Here is a 20,992-nt window from a genome sequence, read left to right as displayed (position 1 = left end):
GCACACTGGATGTTTTGAGTCATTACCTCTGACCAGACAAACCTCCTCGATGATACTGAAGCTCAAAGGTTTTGTATAACACTGTTTATTATTGCTCTGTAACTCATTATATTGTGTCAGTTACAAAAACGAGAGATAACGCGCAAGCTAGTGACAATCCTTTGTGAGTGTGAGACAATGTTTAGCAAACATTGATGAAGTGGTAACACAATATTAAAAAAATATATATTTTTTTTTATGTTGTTATGAGCAATACAGCCATTATAACACTCAGTATCAAGAACTAGCACCAAAGGTAACACAGCTACACACACCTCTATTTAAATATTGCGCACGTGTTTTTATTTCCCCCTTTTTTTTTTCCATGGTTTACTGACACACACCAGAACAAGCAGCCAGATAGCTTTGTAATGGTGAGTGTAATGGTTGGACACACCCTCTGTATCAGTGGCAGCCATGGCCTACGTGAGCCTGTGATTAACGTGATGTTTGAAATGTTCCACTTCATATCACTTTACATGTACGGCCTCACAAAACAAAAAAAAAAAAGTGATTAATGATTTGTGACATCAGTGACCAAGAGTTTCATCAAAAATGGGACGGGAAGGCGTAAAGGGGATGACTCTGGTCTGATTCAATAGGCATTATTCAAGTTTATTACAAAGCATCTAATTTGACATCTTGCATGGTCTAACGACGCTCTCAGAGTTGTAGCTTCTATAGTGTGTGAGTGTGAGTGAAACCACAACAGATGTAGCAGTCTCTGTGGCTACAGTCGTGTTTCCTGGTGGGTTACTGCTCTGATAAAGGTGTTAGGGTGACATTCATTTGAGCATCAGTTTAGGTCAGTTTTGATGCTGATTGATGTAGCTGAAGCCTTTGGATCATAATAATACAGAAGCAACTTCAACGTGAACACCAAAGCTGTGTTTTATTATTTTAAACAAATCAAATCAGAGCTTTCACTTCCACTAAAGATATAGAGAAGCTCCTCGTTAGCAAAAGAAATCTGGGCCTAAAATTTAGTTCTGACTTCCTTAAATACATAAAAAATTAAAAAAGGTAGAGTGAGTTTACAGAGTTTAAAGCGTTAAATAACCATCCCATTTCTGAAGTATTTCAAGATACAAGCTAACCTCTCCACACTACGTTAAATTTGACAGGTATTTGACGAAGGGGCACAAACATTTGATTGGGACCCCTCTACTATCGGCCAACTGTGATGGTCAACGAGCCAATCTCTTAATATGCGGACTTGCACTTTTCAGTGACTTGGTAAAGCACTTTGAGTTGTTTATCCTATCTGGCACATGTGAACAAGTTTAGGAATCGAACACATGAGCAGGTAATGCCTCGACATAATCTCTTCAAAGTGGCTCAGTCAGTCCACATGTGCACCGTCGGTTGTATAATGCCCTGACAGAGCAAATCATACCCAGTGAGCAACTCGGAGACTTAATCTCCAAGGAGCTGACAGTGGAAACAAACAATTAAAAAAGGACCTGCACAAGTCAACCCATCAGAGCAGATGAGAACGCTACATTCAGGCGTTTAATCGAAGATTAAACGAGTGTTGGTGGCAGTTCTAGGTCCTCACAGAAGTGCAATTCTGCATTTGCTGTTAATATTTTTTTTAAACAAAGATAAAGCAAAAGCTACTGGACTTGTTTTGAGTTTTCATGAAGACGTTTTGTCAATTATTACTTCGAAAGGACTTCATGTGAGTGGAATCTATTAAATACCCAGAGGCTTAAATACCAGAAATGCTTTGAAAGATAAAAGGAAGTCGTCTATGAGCAAACTGAAAACTCTCATGGCAACACGGGAAGGTGGATTTTCGTCACCACAAAGTTTATATATTTATACATATTACCCAAAAATGTTCTAACAACTGGTACTAGAAGTGAAACAGCTAGTTAACGTGGATAGTTTTGAGTTGATAGGTGGGTAGGTTCACTTGACTCGCTCAGTCTTTCATTCTGAATGACTTAGCTAACGGTGCACCAATGAGTTTAAAGCATTTGTCATATGGAGGGATAATCAGAGGTTCATATAGAAAGACGAACAGTTTCGCCAGTTAACGGGACAAAATAACTTTTATAATACTTTTAAGAGAGTTGCCAAAGTAATCTGCCAACTCCTGGAGGCTAGGGATTATTTTATATTATCACCAAAACAGTAGGGCATTGATACTTTATTGGTGGAAAAGACACAAGTGAGGTCAAGATGGGAATCCTCCAGTCTGCACCAGGTTTATAAACCAGAATTTTAATTATACACTTTCATGTTTTTTTAATTAGGATGTTATCAGAGAAAAGCTTTGTAAACTTACACAAGGTTTTGCCGTGCAATTTTAACAATTTATGATCCACTGAAACCATCCACAGGTTTTTATCCACTTTTAAAAGGCGTCACGTGGCAGATAGCAGCACCGACAGTAAAAGGAGGCCCACGTGAATGTTCAGCATCTGATTTTTGGTTTGCATATTATCTAAGCTGGACATTTTGAGTTGGTAATAGAGGAAAGCGCGGTCAGTAGGGAAATTTAAAAGCCACGGCACCATGAGGACAAGGTGTTCCTCGGTGCTGTTCATATGCTGGCACACCAAAGTTTTGTTGGGCAAATGCATCTGACCGGGAGTAACTAAGACAGGAAGCAATTCAGCGGTGGCCTTAGCGAGCACTTCCATTTATTGTTTTATGACTTCACCTTTGAACAACGCAAAAGTGAGCGTTTGTTTGGTTTAGGTGAATATAAAGACAATATTTTAGAGTGTGTGTGCAGACGTGATCAGGACCCCGTTGAAGTGCATTTAACAACCTTCCTAAAAATATTTCACCGAGCAATGAGACCTTATTGGACGGAAACCAGGTCTGTCGTTTACCAGAGACAACTGAACAAAACCACATCTTCCTCATCAGCGACCTACTTTTCATCAATTTTTTTGAAACACCACACATTAAAAAAATGGCACACTGGACCACAATTTCTTTTCCGACCACAACTGGAGTTAGATTTACCTGAACTGAACGTGCTAATTTGTCTGTGGTGTTTATTGTGGTTGAGATTTTCCATGGTGGGGAGAGGGGTGGGGGGGATTAAAAATGTCTTGAAAGCTTGACAGACATGTGTAAATGCGTCCAGACTTCATTTTCTTTTCTGTTCCCCTCATAAGTGGAGATCCCTGGTGTATTTTACGCCATTTTGTTGGTAGAAATTCAGATATATTCTAAATTGAAAATTGGCTTTATTGGTATTTAGTATATACACCTGCTTGACACTTCATTAGGTACACTAATGAAAACAAATGCATTCTTATATCACAGTCTCGAACTACATCCTCTCCTGTGACTGTCAAACATTAAGTTTTAATAACATCAAAAAGGTGGTATCTACACTTTTAAACTCTCTGTTATTTAGCTTCATCCATTGAATAAAACTGCCAAAATAATAGAAACACAAAACAGTTCAGTAGTACCGCAAGACACATTCATGAAGACAGGATTTCGTGCAGGGCTGTTATATTCGAATGTTGTCACCAGTGAACCTAATGAATTGGCAGGTGCTGCCTTCAACTCCTCCTTTTATACACACAGAAAGTAGTGCAATGTAGCGTGAGAATTAAGTGAAATTAAGTGAATGTCTGAATTTCTCACATAAGAAAGTTGATTGTTTTTCTACTCTAGTATTAATGTCCTTTTAGATTAGGACAGATTTAATGGAGAAACATATAGGAACGCCTTAAATCTGTATAACCGAGCTGACAATGTCTAAATGAGCCTTGATAAAATATAAACCCATTTTCTTCCAAATATAATCCTCCTAATGTCAACTATTTACTGTCAACTAACTAAATATGAAATGTTCCTGTTTAAGTAAAAAAAATAAAAATACAGATAATGTGTGAAATACAAAAATCCCTCAAAACATATATCATGATGACAAATGCCAAACATAATTTAAGGGGAAGCACAGTCACAAGAGAACTGGAAGCTGATGCAGAAGATTAGTAACGAACTCTTTAAAGAAAAAAGGCACGAATGCAGAAGTTTTACATTTAAATGTTATTCACATTAAATGCAATTCATTGTTATTCACGTTACATAGACTTCTAATGAATAACTACAAATATGAAAGGTCTAGATATTTATCTTATGTGTCATAACTCAGGCACAGGTTGCCGTGGTGACGAACCGCCTCTTTAGACATTTCTTCATCGGGCCCTATATTCATATACCTCCCACTACATTATAACCTTAACGCATTATAACCTTATAGCCAGAACGCAACAGCATAAATGAATGGCGTGTTATTTGCTCGTTGTTAAGCAAACACAGAAGAGATCGACGTTCAGTAACTACTTGTGGGTGCTCATTTGTGTTTTTACCCATGCGGGAGTGCCTGTGTACACTCCTCAGGCCAGCGCTTAGACAATGGGGTGTATGCCCGCAGTGTTGATATAACTTTCACCCGAAGGTTGGCCCATTGTCAGGTCGAGAATGACACCGATTGACTAGATAATACTGAGAGAACGGACAGAGAGCCATCAACGAGATGCACAACAATATTGATTTTGGCCAAACCTCAATCTTTAATTGAGACATTTAGTTTTGAGGCCCCTTTCAAAGTTGTGATTAAATGGATGCAACACAAAAAAAAAGAAAAAAAAGAAAGATGCCTCTTAGCAAATAGAAAAAAACATACGGAGAGCTCTGTCCCGGGCAGGAGGAGGAGAAATTTAAAAGAGACAAAAAACAAAAGGAGATGGTTGGAGTGGCCTGGTACCATCACAACACTGAAACTATAGTCAGGCCCCATGGTGAGAGGAGGAGGAGGAGGAGGAGGAGGAGGAGGATAATGAATTAAATGAATGTAGTGAGGAGCATATAAACCGATTTGAAGGGTGTTTAAATGCATGTTGGTGCAGATTCCAATATTTAAAGACACTGTTTAGCTGTACAAATATATACAAAAGTAGCTGCATATGTTCCAGGCTGCATTTTCTTTTGTTGGTTATCCACAATTAAGGCAAAGAGGAGGTAAATTTTTGACTTTCCCTACTTTTCTGCACCCATATTCAAAATGTAATACCTGTGCTGTCATAGTACGTATTTTATGCAAATTTCTGAAACTTTATTAACTCGATGGAAGTCCTCAACAATAGTGACAATCCACTGGGGCTGCAAAGAGTCTCGCAGTAAATGACTGAATGATGTTACCCACTGTTGCCAAGTTACCAAAGGGGAGGGAGGACGTAAGCAACAACCAAGACTAGCTGGAATGGACCTAGCTTCAATGTCAAATGACAAAAAAAAAAAAAAGTCGTCGACCTTTCTTTCGTTGCCAGTGCCTGATCGCCTGAATCATTTGAGAATTTCAGGAGCTGTAGTCCTATCATTCCGTGAAAAAAAAAAAAGGGTTCAGAGTTGCTGTTCATCTTCAAAAGAACGAGGAATCTACTGATACGTAATAACAAGTTATCTGTTTATCTCGGTACCTGTCACTGCGCAGGATATAAATAGGGAACTTTTTGTCCGGGGTCAAAGCTGATGTTAGAAATAGTGTTTTTCCATGGTGGGGAGAGGGGGTGGGTGGGGGGGGATTAAAAATGTCTTGAAAGCTTGACAGACATGTGTAGATGCGTCCAGACTTCATTTTCTTTTCTGTTCTCCTCATAAGTGGAGATCCCTGGTGTATTTTACGCCATTTTGTTGGTAGAAATTCAGATATATTCTAAATTGAAAATTGGCTTTATTGGTATTTAGTATATACACCTGCTTGACACTTCATTAGGTACACTAATGAAAACAAATGCATTCTTATATCACAGTCTCGAACTACATCCTCTCCTGTGACTGTCAAACATTAAGTTTTAATAACATCAAAAAGGTGGTATCTACACTTTTAAACTCTCTGTTATTTAGCTTCATCCATTGAATAAAACTGCCAAAATAATAGAAACACAAAACAGTTCAGTACTACCGCAAGACACATTCATGAAGACAGGATTTCGTGCAGGGCTGTTATATTCGAATGTTGTCACCAGTGAACCTAATGAATTGGCAGGTGCTGCCTTCAACTCCTCCTTTTATACACACAGAAAGTAGTGCAATGTAGCGTGAGAATTAAGTGAAATTAAGTGAATGTCTGAATTTCTCACATAAGAAAGTTGATTGTTTTTTCTACTCTAGTATTAATGTCCTTTTAGATTAGGACAGATTTAATGGAGAAACATATAGGAACGCCTTAAATCTGTATAACCGAGCTGACAATGTCTAAATGAGCCTTGATAAAATATAAACCCATTTTCTTCCAAATATAATCCTCCTAATGTCAACTATTTACTGTCAACTAACTAAATATGAAATGTTCCTGTTTAAGTAAAAAAAATAAAAATACAGATAATGTGTGAAATACAAAAAACCCTCAAAACATATATCATGATGACAAATGCCAAACATAATTTAAGGGGAAGCACAGTCACAAGAGAACTGGAAGCTGATGCAGAAGATTAGTAATGAACTCTTTAAAGAAAAAAGACACGAATGCAGAAGTTTTACTTTTAAATGTTATTCACATTAAATGCAATTCATTGTTATTCACGTTACATAGACTTCTAATGAATAACTACAAATATGAAAGGTCTAGATATTTATCTTATGTGTCATAGCTCAGGTACAGGTTGCCATGGTGACGAACCGCCTCTTTAGACATTTCTTCATCGGGCCCTATATTCATATACCTCCCACTACATTATAACCTTAACGCATTATAACCTTATAGCCAGAACGCAACAGCATAAATGAATGGCGTGTTATTTGCTCGTTGTTAAGCAAACACAGAAGAGATCGACGTTCAGTAACTACTTGTGGGTGCTCATTTGTGTTTTTACCCATGCGGGAGTGCCTGTGTACACTCCTCAGGCCAGCGCTTAGACAATGGGGTGTATGCCCGCAGTGTTGATATAACTTTCACCCGAAGGTTGGCCCATTGTCAGGTCGAGAATGACACCGATTGACTAGATAATACTGAGAGAACGGACAGAGAGCCATCAACGAGATGCACAACAATATTGATTTTGGCCAAACCTCAATCTTTAATTGAGACATTTAGTTTTGAGGCCCCTTTCAAAGTTGTGATTAAATGGACGCAACACAAAAAAAAAAGAAAAAAAAGAAAGATGCCTCTTAGCAAATAGAAAAAAACATACGGAGAGCTCTGTCCCGGGCAGGAGGAGGAGAAATTTAAAAGAGACAAAAAACAAAAGGAGATGGTTGGAGTGGCCTGGTACCATCACAACACTGAAACTATAGTCAGGCCCCATGGTGAGAGGAGGAGGAGGAGGAGGAGGAGGATAATGAATTAAATGAATGTAGTGAGGAGCATATAAACCGATTTGAAGGGTGTTTAAATGTATGTTGGTGCAGATTCCAATATTTAAAGACACTGTTTAGCTGTACAAATATATACAGAAGTAGCTGCATATGTTCCAGGCTGCATTTTCTTTTGTTGGTTTTCCAAAATTAAGGCAAACAGGAGGTAAATTTTTGACTTTCCCTACTTTTCTGCACCCATATTCAAAACGTAATACCTGTGCTGTCATAGTACGTATTTTATGCAAATTTCTGAAACTTTATTAACTCGATGGAAGTCCTCAACAATAGTGACAAAACACTGGGGCTGCAAAGAGTCTCGCAGTAAATGATTGCATGATGTTACCCACTGTTGCCAAGTTACCAAAGGGGAGGGAGGACGTAAGCAACAACCAAGACTAGCTGGAATGGACCTAGCTTCAATGTCAAATGACAAAAAAAAAAAAAAAAAAGTCGTCGACCTTTCTTTCGTTGCCAGTGCCTGATCTCCTGAATCATTTGAGAATTTCAGGAGCTGTAGTCCTATCATTCCGTGAAAAAAAAAAAAGGGTTCAGAGTTGCTGTTCATCTTCAAAAGAACAAGGAATCTACTGATACGTAATCACCAGTTATCTGTTTATCTCGGTACCTGTCACTGCGCAGGATATAAATAGGGAACTTTTTGTCCGGGGTCAAAGCTGATGTTAGAAATAGTGTTGACGTAGAAGAACTTGAGCAACTTTGATGAGGACTTAATTGCGACAGCCAGATAACTGGGTGGGAGAATCTCCCAAACTAAAGCTTCGGTGGGGTGTATCTATTAAATATGGTCCACCAGTGAACCCGTGACGAGATCATGAACGGATTCAAAAGACTAAGTATAGCTAAAAATAACAGAAAGGCGTAAGAACAAACAGTGCATCACAGTTTGTTTCACTGGACCTTGGAAGTAAGAGCCACATAAACCCCAGGTTTCACACTGTAGAGATCATCAAAGCTATTCACTTCACCGGTTTTAATCTTGTGGCTGATCAGTCTGAGCGTCTCTTTGTCCATCATCTTATTTTTTGACTTTTATAAAAGGTTAAACAAGCAAAACACAAACAATATATGTATGTGCCCGTTTCCATCACTGCATTTTATTACTGTGAGGTTTATGGCCGGTGATAGGGCGAGTGATCCTACTGCAGGTGGAAGAACTGTGTGTCAGGGGCAAAGGTTGAGGTGACGTCAACCTCTGGGTTGCCGCTGTGTAAGCAGACCTGGTCACGGTTGGTTTGTGCAGTTGAGATTTTGCTATTAAAGGGAGAAACTATCTGGTGTAGAAACATAAAACTTTCATTTTGCTAAAAAACTAAAAAAAGAAACAACTTCCTGAAATTATTTTTGTCATCCTCGTGACGTGATTTTTTAGCTCAGTCACAGAGACGACTCCTTCCTAATTGTCTACATGGCCCCTTAACTAAAAAAACCCCAAAAACCTGCATCACAACTTAATCTTTGCTATGTTTCTGCACAATGATTAATGTTGAGCCCTGCTGGATGTGAAGATTTGAAGGCAGCAGCTCCACAGGTGACCTAGGTGTTAGACAACAATTTCATAACCCCTATGGTTTCAGGTTACAGACGGTCAGTCAGCCAGCCTGGGGAGAGTGAAGTAGTTTTATTACATCTACCTTTTAAGATATCACATATAACTAATATAACTAAATATCTCCTCCCCTTCCTTTTATCCTTCCATTCATTTAACGTCACCATTTGTGGTCAGGAACGCCACACTAATAAAGCAGAACCTGCCTTGTGTTGCACTTGTTTCAAGTTTCTTATTTGCTACTCTTGTTTCACATCAAGCATGTCTGGGCAAATCATGCGTCCAACTGCAGCAAAGTGTGTTTCTTGTGGAGGAACTGGTTGGATGGTTTTATACTGTCCTTACCTGGAGACAACTGCAACAAAACCCCACTGGCCAATATGGGGTTGTCAAAATAATACGCATGTGTCGTTACAACAATTCAATAATACTACGAAACACAGCTACCGAAATGAAAACAGTTGAATGAATACCAGAACCTTCATGAAACTCAGGGCTGTTATATACTAGTGTACCTAATGTGTGCGTACAATCAATGCTTGTAACCAACGACCATGCACCGACAACTAGTTAGTTAGTAATGGAGGAGGAGACCGTTTAAAAGCGAGCAACACGAGACATAATTCAGACATATATATCAGGTCTGAATCATTTACACACCAACACAAGTCACTGTCCTCATCTGCAGTTCAGATTTGATAACAATGACAAGAGAGTCAGGAGGAAGATCACATGACAGACATAAATGAGGTTACAACAGCAAACAGACACACCTGTACTTTGCCTGGATTTTAACCCACAGACGCAATCACACCAGCACCTATTATTCATTTTATTGCACAAAACAGCGTTTATATTTGGCTGAAAGATTCTTCACTGTGCACCCAAATGACCTAAATGCAAAAAGCAGGGTTTGGATGAATGCGGCCAAACCCTCACACACGATGACACCGCAGCCTGTGAGGAGTGTGCAGAGCATCTGGAGCGTCATATCTGAATCTGAGTCGATCTAATACTTCAGGCATTTTAAGAACTATTTTTATTTTAAAAGAAACGTCGCGCTGTGATCCATTAATGAAATCATATAAAAGTCAGCACATTAGATCCTGTCTCAGTTTTGTGCTTTGTATGCAAACAAACCAGTAGAACCTTATGCAAAACACAGTTTCCGTCTCAATGGGTCGCTATCTACTGTTTCAGAACCAAGAACAGTGATAGTGGTTGTGTGTACACCCTGACATGGGGATATGATACAAATTGTAGAACATGATGAACTGTAAAGTCCAGGTCACTGAAAAAACACACGTTAAGTCACTACTTATCCATTAGAAGTAATAACTTGAACCCTTCACAAACAGACTAATGTCCCTGCTGAGCTGTGACTAAAATAAAATAAATACACTAATATTACTACTGGTAACTGCCTAGTAACATGAACACACTGTTAATTAACCACCTGTCAATACCCTTCTTTAACCACATAATTACACAAAGACTACTTTTAATTCTTCCATATTTATTTATTTATTACGTTAACAACTACAAGGACAAAGGGTATCAAATGGAACAAACAACACATACGGTTCTTTTGTCTTTTCAGAGGATTATTCAGAATAGGAGTTGTGGTTGTGGTCCATTCCTGTGGCTTCAACGTTGATTTATCATTTAGAAAGTTAACAACTATAAGGACAAAGGGTAGTAAAATAAACGGTCAACACTTGCAGTTTTATCACGTTCTTTCAAAATGCTCTTTAACACAAAAGCGCCATCGTGTTTTCATAGTTTTGCCGACACTGTGGTGCCAACTTGTTCATGTGACACAGCTATTCATAACTTGAATAGCAGGTCACGTGAAATCAAACTCGTAAATCTACTGACATAGGTCACTGCAGCTTGAGCGAGGCCTCATTAAACCACACTTACAGTGTTTGTTGTTTTTTCAGGAGATTAGTCAAACTGCAATTTGTGGTTGCAGTCGACCAGTGTGGCCAGGTGGCATTGTGTGTTCACACCAGGGATTTCCAGATCAAACATTTTTTTGCACCCTGATCCTACATCCATCTTCTAATACTGAGTATCTGCTGATCCGATCTTAGATAAACAAACTTCCCTCCCTTCCCTGGAGATTCATTAAAACTTTTATTATCTTACTTGTTCTCCTAGGTGCCACTCAATTCAGTCCAATAAATCTCTCTGTCAAAGTTAATGTAGTGTGGAGAGGGTAGTTCGTACCTTGGCTCCAGAACTTCTGTATTTTCCACGAATGTTCTGGCCATAAACTCCCTAACCCTCTGTGGAATATCTTTACCTTTAACTGTCTCCAGGAAACCTGTCTCTAATTTTAAATGCAGCAGAGTTTGTTGTTGTTTTTTTCACTACAGCCTTTGGTAGTGTTAAATGGTGATCCCCTAACACCACACCAAGCATCCACATTGCACAATTTACAAATTTCTGTCTGGCTGACTTAATTTATTGGCATCTTGAACTTTTGGCAGATGTGATGCTAGACAACCACCACTAAACAAGAAGAAGAAGAAGAAAATGAAGACGTAATAGTTGTCTTCTACTTGATTTGTTTTTTTGGCAGATTTTGGTTTATGGCAGACCGAAAATAAAATAAATAACTACAGAAGATCAGGGTTGGCTGAAACCCAATACCCACCATTTTAAAAATGCCTACATTGGCCTCAATACCGACCAGGAAAACCCTAGTTCACAGGACTCAAAGTAAATGGTCACTAGTGGTCCAGACCACCTCTGAATATGGTCTGAATGATCAGATCTCAAAAGCATGTGTCTTGGTTGTACTCAGACTTGTACTTTAAGTGGGCCACTTGTGCCCAGATCACTTCGGACACATATTAATACCAGATCTGAGCAGTGATGACACGTGAAGACTTCAAGCTTCAAGACTGGGCTTGTGTGTGTTTAAGGTGCTTGTGGTATCCAATATTTGTGCTGAAAGCTTTCTCACCATATAAACTCATTACTGTGTAAATTAAAACCCAATAACTGCAGCTATGCCAGCATTTAAAAAGACTTGCAGAGTTCTGAGAAGACATTTCACCGCTCATCCATGTAGCTTCTTCAGTTCTATGGGACTGGTGGGAAGTTTAAATGAGAAACTCAGTGGGTTTCTTGCTTGACTTACTTGACTGGTGCAACTCATTTGTCTCTGTCCTCTTTCCCTATGAATGGTGTTGTGAAGAAGCCTTTGTTAATCAGAGGCTCCAGTCTCAATGTGTGAATGGTGTTGAAACTTCTCAGGGAAACTACTCCTCTTCCAGACCATCTGTCTTCTCTGGCTAAGATTTGAACATTTTTATCTTCAAAGCAGCGTCCTTTGTCCTTCACGTGGAGGTGGACTGCTGAATCATTTCCTGATGAGCTGACTCTCCTGTGATGGTACATGCGTTTGTGGATGGGTTGTTTGGTTTATCCAAGTGTGTACACTGAACAGCATTAACTACATGGCTCTGTTTTTGAATGGGCATTCTGTCTTTGGGATGGGCCAGTTTCTGCCTAAGTGTATTACTTAGACAGACACATCTCCATTGAATATACCAAGACCTGGATGACCGAGCACCTTCAAATCTTGCAAAATCCCTGTGTAAACCTTTCTGTCATCATCGTCTTTACAAACGGCACAATGCAAACACAACTGGAAGTGTCTAGTGTATACATGACGCATGCTTGTGCTGTACCCAATCATTTTCAACCAGAAGACTCCACACAAAAGCACATTCAGTTATTTAGTGGCCGAGGGGCGGAGGGGGTCAAGAAAAGAAATGAAGGTGAGTGATGACACATGCATGAATGTGTGTTTGTGTGTGTAGATAACAAGCTCACTCATCACACAAAACTAAAAGAACCAGTCAAACCAGATTGACCAGCACTCTGAATTCCACCCTCTTCCTTTACCTGTTGCAGGTTTCTCTGTGAGCATGTGCAAGAATCAGAGGCTGTGTGTAGCTAGCCGGCTTGTGTCGAAAGGTGTCGTGTTACTGTACACTCGGTAACCGGTGAGCTAAGAGCCTTGTGAACACACAGAAAACCTCCTTCATCACACTCTGGATGAGACACTCCGCACTGACTAAATATGGTGTAGCATTTAAATGATGAATGAAATGTGACGATATATTCAGTAATCAACCCAAATCTCACTGTGACACACACTCCACTCCTGCTGTGCATCATTTTAAATCGACCAGTGAGTCCAAACACAGCATGAAAATATGCAGGAATTCAGAATACGCTGGCAACACAACCCTGCCAGCGCTTATTTTTGGGGAAAATTGCCAACTCTAAGATTTATTTAAGTCGTAAATGACTACATACGGGAGATTAACTGAAACAAAACACAATATTCTGTCAGTATTTTTATCCCACTCAGAACCCACTTGCTCTGGTGTAGAAAACCCACGTGTTTTGTTGCCCCAGACGTTCAGGCTCCCTGTGGACTGCTGCTCCTTCAGGAAGGATACCTTTTTATCTCCTCCCTCCCTCCCTATTCAAGGGGTGTGTCTTTTAAATCTTGCCCATTTCTTCCACACCTTCCAACTGTTTGTTTTTCTGGAGCAACCCCCCGCTCCGAGCTATGAGCCAGCTCTGTCGCATCCACCTACTCTGTATGGACACAGGGCGGCATGACGGAGGAACTCCAACTCATTCTTTTCTGTGGCCTGTGGTATTTGTTTGGCGAAGGAGCATTTAAAAAGTCACACAGGGAAACTGATGCGTCGTATTACCTCTCCCGAAATGAGTCATAACAATTAGTTTTGTAAGGTTGTATTAACAGAAAAAGGTATAGAATATGAACAGAATACGATGTTGAAATGCATTATATCATTATTATTATTATTATTAAAGACGAGAACACCGCCGAGCTTTTGGCATCACTCCCGCGGGACCTTTGCCCAAATCAATTGTGTCCTTCCAAGCGTATGTTTCATTTCCATCCCCTCCGAGCATCTGCCCGCTGTCCCCTGCTCCACCTCGCCTGCTCTGTCTTTTATCCATTGACGATGTTACCGTGACGATGAGGGGAGTCACCTGTGGCCTGCACCTGAGCGCTAATTGTTGGCCGTCTCCGTGGTTGCGGAGGTAAACAATGTGCCAGGCAAAATGTCACCGCGGTGATAAACTGGGAGCAGCGCTTCACAGTTGTAAGAGAGGGACATGATGTAACGCAGGATTAGGGGATGTGGCCTAAAAATAAAACCAATTTACAATTTCCTTTTCTTAAAAGTTAACTACAAGTGAGAAATTAAATATTAATTGTACATTTGTCTTTTAGACATGAAATAGATTAAAATGCACCATCATCTTTTAACGTATGCATCTCGTAGTTATGGCTGCATCGTGCTTCTGCTTGAGAGGCTAATAATACATAAAAATAAATCATATGCGCCGCTACCTTGAAGCTGCAACCTAACCACCACGCCACTGTGAGCAGGCAACGCATCACGTGTGGAGAACAACACAAAATGTGTCGTGAGGCAAATAACTTCCATCTGCAGAGCGCACGCGATATATAAATTACCCCCCTACGTCTGTCTTTCATGTGGCTCATTCACCAGTTTACCAAGTTTGTCCATGGTTACGACGCCTCTATGTCAGATTCAATACTATATATTATTGCATCAGCTTTATTCACTTTGAGGTTATGGATTAATAATAAAAACATATATTTAAATTAAATAAAACACGTTGTGATGAGACTACAGCTACTGTCAGGTTTTTTAAATTAGTTCTACATTTACCCATCTGATTAACATGTTAAAAGATCACTAAATAAAATCCTACACTTCAAAATATGCTGCCAGAAATGTCATCCATCTCATCACCCTTCATTCTTCGTTTGAGTCGAGTTTTCTTTTTCTTGACCTTGCACCCAAACATCTGCCCATACTTTGATTTATAACACAGCCTTGAGGGCATGAACCAAAAATAAAATGTTCAAAAATGCTAAAAACACACTCTCAGATCAAATAGATGCTGCGCTCACACTGCAGTGTCAGTAATGTGTGGTGTCAGTTTTACTTTACAGATTAGGGATGACCTTATTATAAATTACTAGAGGACCCCAGGCAAAACTAATCCTGTGCGAACAGGATTCAGGGCTGGTTTCTTGAATCATTTTGATTCTAATTCCCAGGGTCCCAAAAAACTATTTTACTTGTGTCCTTTCCACAGTACTTTCCCTCTTTTTCATGCGGCTTTGATTTTGTGCAGCTCTTCCCTGTCGTCATATTTTTACAATCCAGTCAGCTGAGGATGTCTCACATGTCAACATTAAATTCAGTATTAAACCAGAGGGGTTGATAAAACGTGATTATTTTTGGCAACACGGCAGAGGAATAAAGTCTAGTTAACTATTAAAGATGATGCCCTTGCAGGTAGTTATGATCGACATAAAATGTTTACAGTGGTGTCAATAAAGTATCGATAAAATCAACCGTCCTTGTCTTGGGCTGGGTTTAATAAATCACTTTTCCAAATCCAATTCAAATTCAATTCAAATAACCCTAATCTTTTTATTTATATGAATTACTGTGTGGTCTCAAAAGATTTCTAAAAAGAAGATGCAGAAAATGAATTGATATAGGATCTTTCAAATGCAGGTCGATAAGAATCCAGCCCTGGACGAGACTGCACCTTTTTTCCATTTGCGATTAATTAATTAAATCATCCAGATGTTAGTAGTTATTTTCCTTTTATGCGACTGAGAGATGGTTTCACCTCTGATTACCTACAAAGACAACGTCTTTAACAATTAACCAAACTTAACCTAAGTAAATTTTATCAACATGTGACTTGTTAATATTGAACTTAGAGTCAGTCCTCTGCCTCCTTTTTCCTACTCTGTGCCCTCTGGCAAAAGACAAACCCATCATTGATGTTAACATTCTGCATTCCTGCCTTCGCTCCACCGGCCCGACCCGGTCGCCCTCCGGCATTCCAGCCTAAAAAAAAAACCTATCAACACTCACCATCACGACCTCGGCTCTAATCAACTACTTTATTACGATCCTTCATTACAATCCCCACCCCATACACGCACAGCACGCGCTAAATTGTTGTCAAACTAGTCTGTATATGTTCAAATTCTGCTTCTATACCATCTCCATTGTCCATTCATTCATTCACACACTCCCTCATTTGTGATACCACTTATTATTCGACAATACAACTACTATTCTCTCAAGTTCATGACCGTGCAGCTACATTTTCCTGTACATCTCGGCTCTGCCTCACCTAATACCCCGGGGGGATTTCTCTACGACGAGACAAACAAGAAACAAACAACGGAAATGTACGTTTTTTTTTTTAGTTTTTTTTTTAAGCTGGTTATTTCTAGGTAGTGCTGGCTCACTTCTTATTTCAAAACTAAACAGGCGGGAGTACAGAGCAAATAAAGGTGCCACTGTGACTTACCCTGCAATGAAAAACACGCTGTTACACTTGTACCAGGACTTATAGTTAAGACGTGGAAGATGCTACACAAAATATTACTTAACCTCTTATCATTCCAGCCTTTTTGCAAAAAAAAAAACGAAAAACCAAATGCCTATTTAGTATGTAAACTGAATGCTGTTCATGAACATTTTGGAGCTCATTCATGATCTTGGTCTATTTTAAAAGTCAAGTTTCTACTACAAAAGTCAGAATCACTCCAAGTGGTGTTGTTCTTGAACAATCAAAGTTGGCACACAGTTAAAAAAAAATAAGTTTTGCTTTGTTGTTGATTTTATTGCTATTTCATGTCGACTGTGTTGACTTTATATTACATGCAGCACTTTACTCAAGCACAATTTGTGTGTGATGAAAGCTACAGCTGTCCCATAAACGACGCAGCTGAATGTTAAAGGTTAAAGAACAATTTAACTAGACTTAGACCACAAGGGAAATAGTTTGATCACAGTAGCTCATGCTCGTGCTTCTCTATATCAACTTACTAATTTTATCCCATAAACTGAAAACTTTATGAATGTGGCAAATGAAGGCGGTGGGTGTTTGCAAATTCTTAAAAGGGCGGATTTATGTTCAAACTATTTACTTATGCTATAAACTGTGAATATTCTTGGCTGTGCGCGACGTTGGTTTGTGAGAAGACACGATCGCCATCCATCCTAATGCAAACTTGTTCAATCTGTTGACGGTGCAAACAGCACCTCTGTTTGATTGTAAACCTGCTCCCAAACGCCTCCTTTCTTACTCCCGTGGATCCAGGGTTCAGGTCTCGCAGGATTCTCCGGCATCGCAGAGGGAAAAATAATCGAATCCAATCAAGAATAAATAATTGTTAAGAAAACACGTCACTGACAGTTCTTGGAAAGATATTTATACACGATGAGCAGGCTCCAATATAGTGCTTCAGTGAGTCCTTTAATGTCCACTAGTCATTCTAGACAGCTTATCTGTTTATACACACTGTCTGACATCACAGAAAAGTCTCCCCTGAGTCTGCGCAGCATTCATGAACCCTTTATCACCTGGACATAGATGGAATCAAATTACATTACATCCTTTCCTAACTAGCAGCTGATTTATTAACAGAAATAAAGTCAACATATTGAGTTATTGAGGCCCTTTCCTGCATGTTCTTGTTAGAAATTTTGCTTTGTGGTCTCGCAACGCTGCTATCGAACGACAAATCTTGCAAAAAATTTTTTGAAAGAGGTGGGTGAAAGCAAAGATGAAAAAAATCTTAGGAATCTATGACGACATTAGCATCAATTTTAAGTAAAACTGCTTCAAAAGTGAAATTTGAATCAAATTTGTGAATAAGACCTGAATCGACACAGGGAATTTGTAGTTATACAGAGTCCTAGAGACGGACTTTAAGTGTTTTTTGAGTCAATTTAGCAATCTTGCGTCTCGGACAGCATCCGTAGGGATTAAGTAACATTTTTAATGAGTCATTTCCTTATATTCTGACTTCAATCAAGCTGCCTGTGAAGATATAAACAGCCATCCAGGACATGATATATCCAAAAAACAAAAACAAAGCCAGTATTGTTTTCTTGAAGACACGAGGAGTAAAGGTTGAAAGTGGTATAAACAGGAAGTCACCGTGGTTAACCTGAACAACATCCTCCAAGTCAGGCCTAATAAAAAGCTGAACTCCAATTTGTTTTATCTCCGTTTTCGGATAAATCATTAAATTAAGACTGTAATTGAGAGTTGGCAGGAGGTGGCAGAAAAGTTTAGAGAGAAACTATGAGCGGTAAAATACTAAAGCCACCGGCATTATGCACCACAATAAACGACTCTACCAGTAACATGAGCCTCTTTTTCCATTTAGTTGTGTAACAAAATTATTTATTATCTGAATGCAAAAGTTGTGATTTCTATGATATTTAACATTGTGAAAAAAATCTTTTCAGCGGTCGCCATTAAAACTCCATTAAAAGTCACACAGTGTGACTGAAAGCTACACCCTTTTTCTGAAACATGCCTTTTAAATCCATCAGGGCAGTAATTAAAAGAACAAAAGCGAGGGGCGAGTTAAACATTTCCCAAAAGAAAGTGCTCCGCAGCCGTACGTGGAGGACAAAGTGTGCCATATTTCACTAGAAAAGCTGTCCCATGACCTCCTCTGTCATATTTAACTAGCCATTAACGGGTTTCCCTCTGCACGCCGTGAGTCGGGCAAGTCGTCTACTTCAGCGCTGAATCAAGTCTAAACAGAAGAGGCCCAAATGAAAAGACTGCGAGAGCAAAAACTGTGAAAAAGAAACTACCGCCGTCTCTAAAGTGTGAACAGCTCAAGTCAGACTGTGACAAAAAGTGCCCATGCATGTTACACAAATGATTCCTGTGAACAGAGGATCTGGTAACTGACGGTCTAAACGTGACAACTGCTCTATTGCTACTCTGTGATCGTAGCTTCAGCTTCTGCAACCGAAAACCATGCGAGGACAGACATGAGAGTGGGAAAGCCATGTAAATGTCGACTCTCGTGTGCAAGAGATTTATGCAAAGTCCCTCCTCTCGGACAGACAAACACACGCGGGGACGGAGAGAAAAGCTAAATTGGGTGTGGATCCTTGTAACAACAGCAGATGGAAAGTTTCCAGTTTCCCACAAGTTTTCCCTTGTATGTTGTCCCCTCTGTGTCGACTGGGACAAGACAAACCAGTTCCCTTTTTTTTTTCTATCCCTACCTACCCACCCCACCTCATTCTGAGAGAGACTTCTTGAATTATTGGCTGAAACCTGCCCACACAAACAACACCGTATCACCTGTAAACAATTACACAATTACACTTTGCGTCCTTCGCCGCCTCATTCCCTCCCATCTTATCAATACCGTCCTAGAGGAGAAACTAGGAGAAAGAAGGAGGAGTCCTCTCGCCCAGTTTAAAGTCAAGCAGGAGGATTATACATTTGTTAATCACGGAGGATCTATACTATAAAGTGGGGGTGTTTAACATACGGCCCCACAGGCCAAAACAGACCCCCCCCCCCAGCAGAAGGTCTAATCTGTCCCGAGGCATGAATTTGACTTGAACCGACAAATTTTCAATCAAAGTAACTGCTACTCAAAAGAACTAAACATTACACACGACATGCAAGTTATCTGAAGACATGCCTGATTGTTCGTAACATTTATAAAAGGTTAAATATTCATAATATGCTTATTTGAACTGAAACAAAGGGAAGAATATGGAGTTATGTCACTGGTCCGGCTGTCTGGAAATCAAACTGTGGACCCTGAACTAAAATATGCTTGATACACCTGCCCTAAAGTTTGTGGCTAATAAACAAAGCTTTGGATCCCTTTATGTATCAGGACTGACAACATCTATTAACCCAGGGAATGAGATATTTACCTGGGACAAATACTACTCTCTCTGTTTTTTTTTGTTTTTTTTACACCTCACTACAGGTGAAGAAGGAGAGAGGCCTTTTAAAACTTTTTTAAAAATCAAATGTTCCAGGTTTTTCTAACTTTTTGATGCCTTAAACTCTTGTTAGCTGTCAAGCTAGCTGAGCTTAACGTTAGTTAGTTAAGTTAAGTTAGCTGGTTAGCTACAGGTGGGTGTGGAGGAGTTATCCTTGGCTTCGTACCTGTGCCCCGTCAGGGTCGCTGTCCCGGTCCAGTTCCCCGATGTAGTACTGCTCCATCCACCGCCGGGCGTTCTCCGAGTGCCGGTGCGGGGGACCCTCCATCGCCTGCCTCACGTCCTTTCCCTGAGCGGCTGCGTATCAGCGCCTCCCCGCCGGGATGCATCCGCAGGAAGGCGGTCACGTCGTACACCCTGGTCCCCATCAGCACCCAGCAGGAGTCACTGGTGCTGTGTCGGGCCACTTCCCTCTCCGTGAAGAACCGGGGGGACGTGGACGGAGACATCCTGACGGCGGAGATGAGAGTGAGTTCGTCCACCTGAACCGAAAACTTGAAAACAGAGGAAAAAGAGAGAGAGACCTCCTCGGAGGGACCGAACCACCGGAGCGACAGCTCAACTTTGCCGTTAACGCCCGCAGGAGACTAAGTATCCACAGGAGAGGGGCGGGGTCTGTGAGGCGTTAATGAGCTCAAAAAAAGATCCTAGATACAGGTAACCGGCAGTTACAACAGCGTATTGGTTCTTCCAAACATCAAAAATCCGACTCCTCTTAATAATCTACCGACTTTTTTATTGTTTCCGTATCGTATAATTAAACATATATCCAACTATTAGCATTGTGATCCACGTTTAACCTGACAAATTCTCACATTTGCGTAGGTTTTCACAAATCCACATTTTCTACGTGTTCCGCGAATAGATCGTTTCATCCAAAAGCACCTGTTAGTGGTGGGGAGTTCCGAGAGTCGACTCTTTTGCCACGGCTCCCAAAGAAAAGGCGACTCTTTCAGCTCCAGAACGGCTCTTTATTTATCGATCAAGAATCATTTTTTGTCAAGTCATTATGTGAGGACATAACAAACTTTTAGGCGGTAGCTCCTGGCTTGAGTAGTGCAAATGTAAACAAACAAACAAACAAACAAACAAACAAACAAAAAACATTAGACTAAGCAGTATAAAAAAATAAAATAAA

The 20,992-nt window shown here is 40.0% G+C and overlaps 1 protein-coding gene across 1 annotated transcript in view; it reads right to left on the bottom strand.

The window, feature by feature from the left end:
- The window catches only part of fa2h (fatty acid 2-hydroxylase), a 32,600-nt gene extending 12,139 nt beyond the window's left edge, over positions 1-20,461 (bottom strand). Inside the window, 2 exon segments of the mRNA XM_047596512.1 lie at positions 20,021-20,143; positions 20,145-20,461. Coding sequence (XP_047452468.1) covers positions 20,021-20,143; positions 20,145-20,303 — 282 coding nt within the window. The 5' untranslated portion in view covers positions 20,304-20,461.
- Between the last annotated feature and the right edge of the window lie 531 nt (positions 20,462-20,992).

This window comes from Mugil cephalus, chromosome 10 (genome assembly GCF_022458985.1).
Source record: "Mugil cephalus isolate CIBA_MC_2020 chromosome 10, CIBA_Mcephalus_1.1, whole genome shotgun sequence".
In the NCBI taxonomy this organism is placed as follows: domain Eukaryota; kingdom Metazoa; phylum Chordata; class Actinopteri; order Mugiliformes; family Mugilidae; genus Mugil; species Mugil cephalus.
Note: the sequence above shows the minus strand (reverse complement) of the source record. Positions and strands in the feature narration are given on the sequence as shown.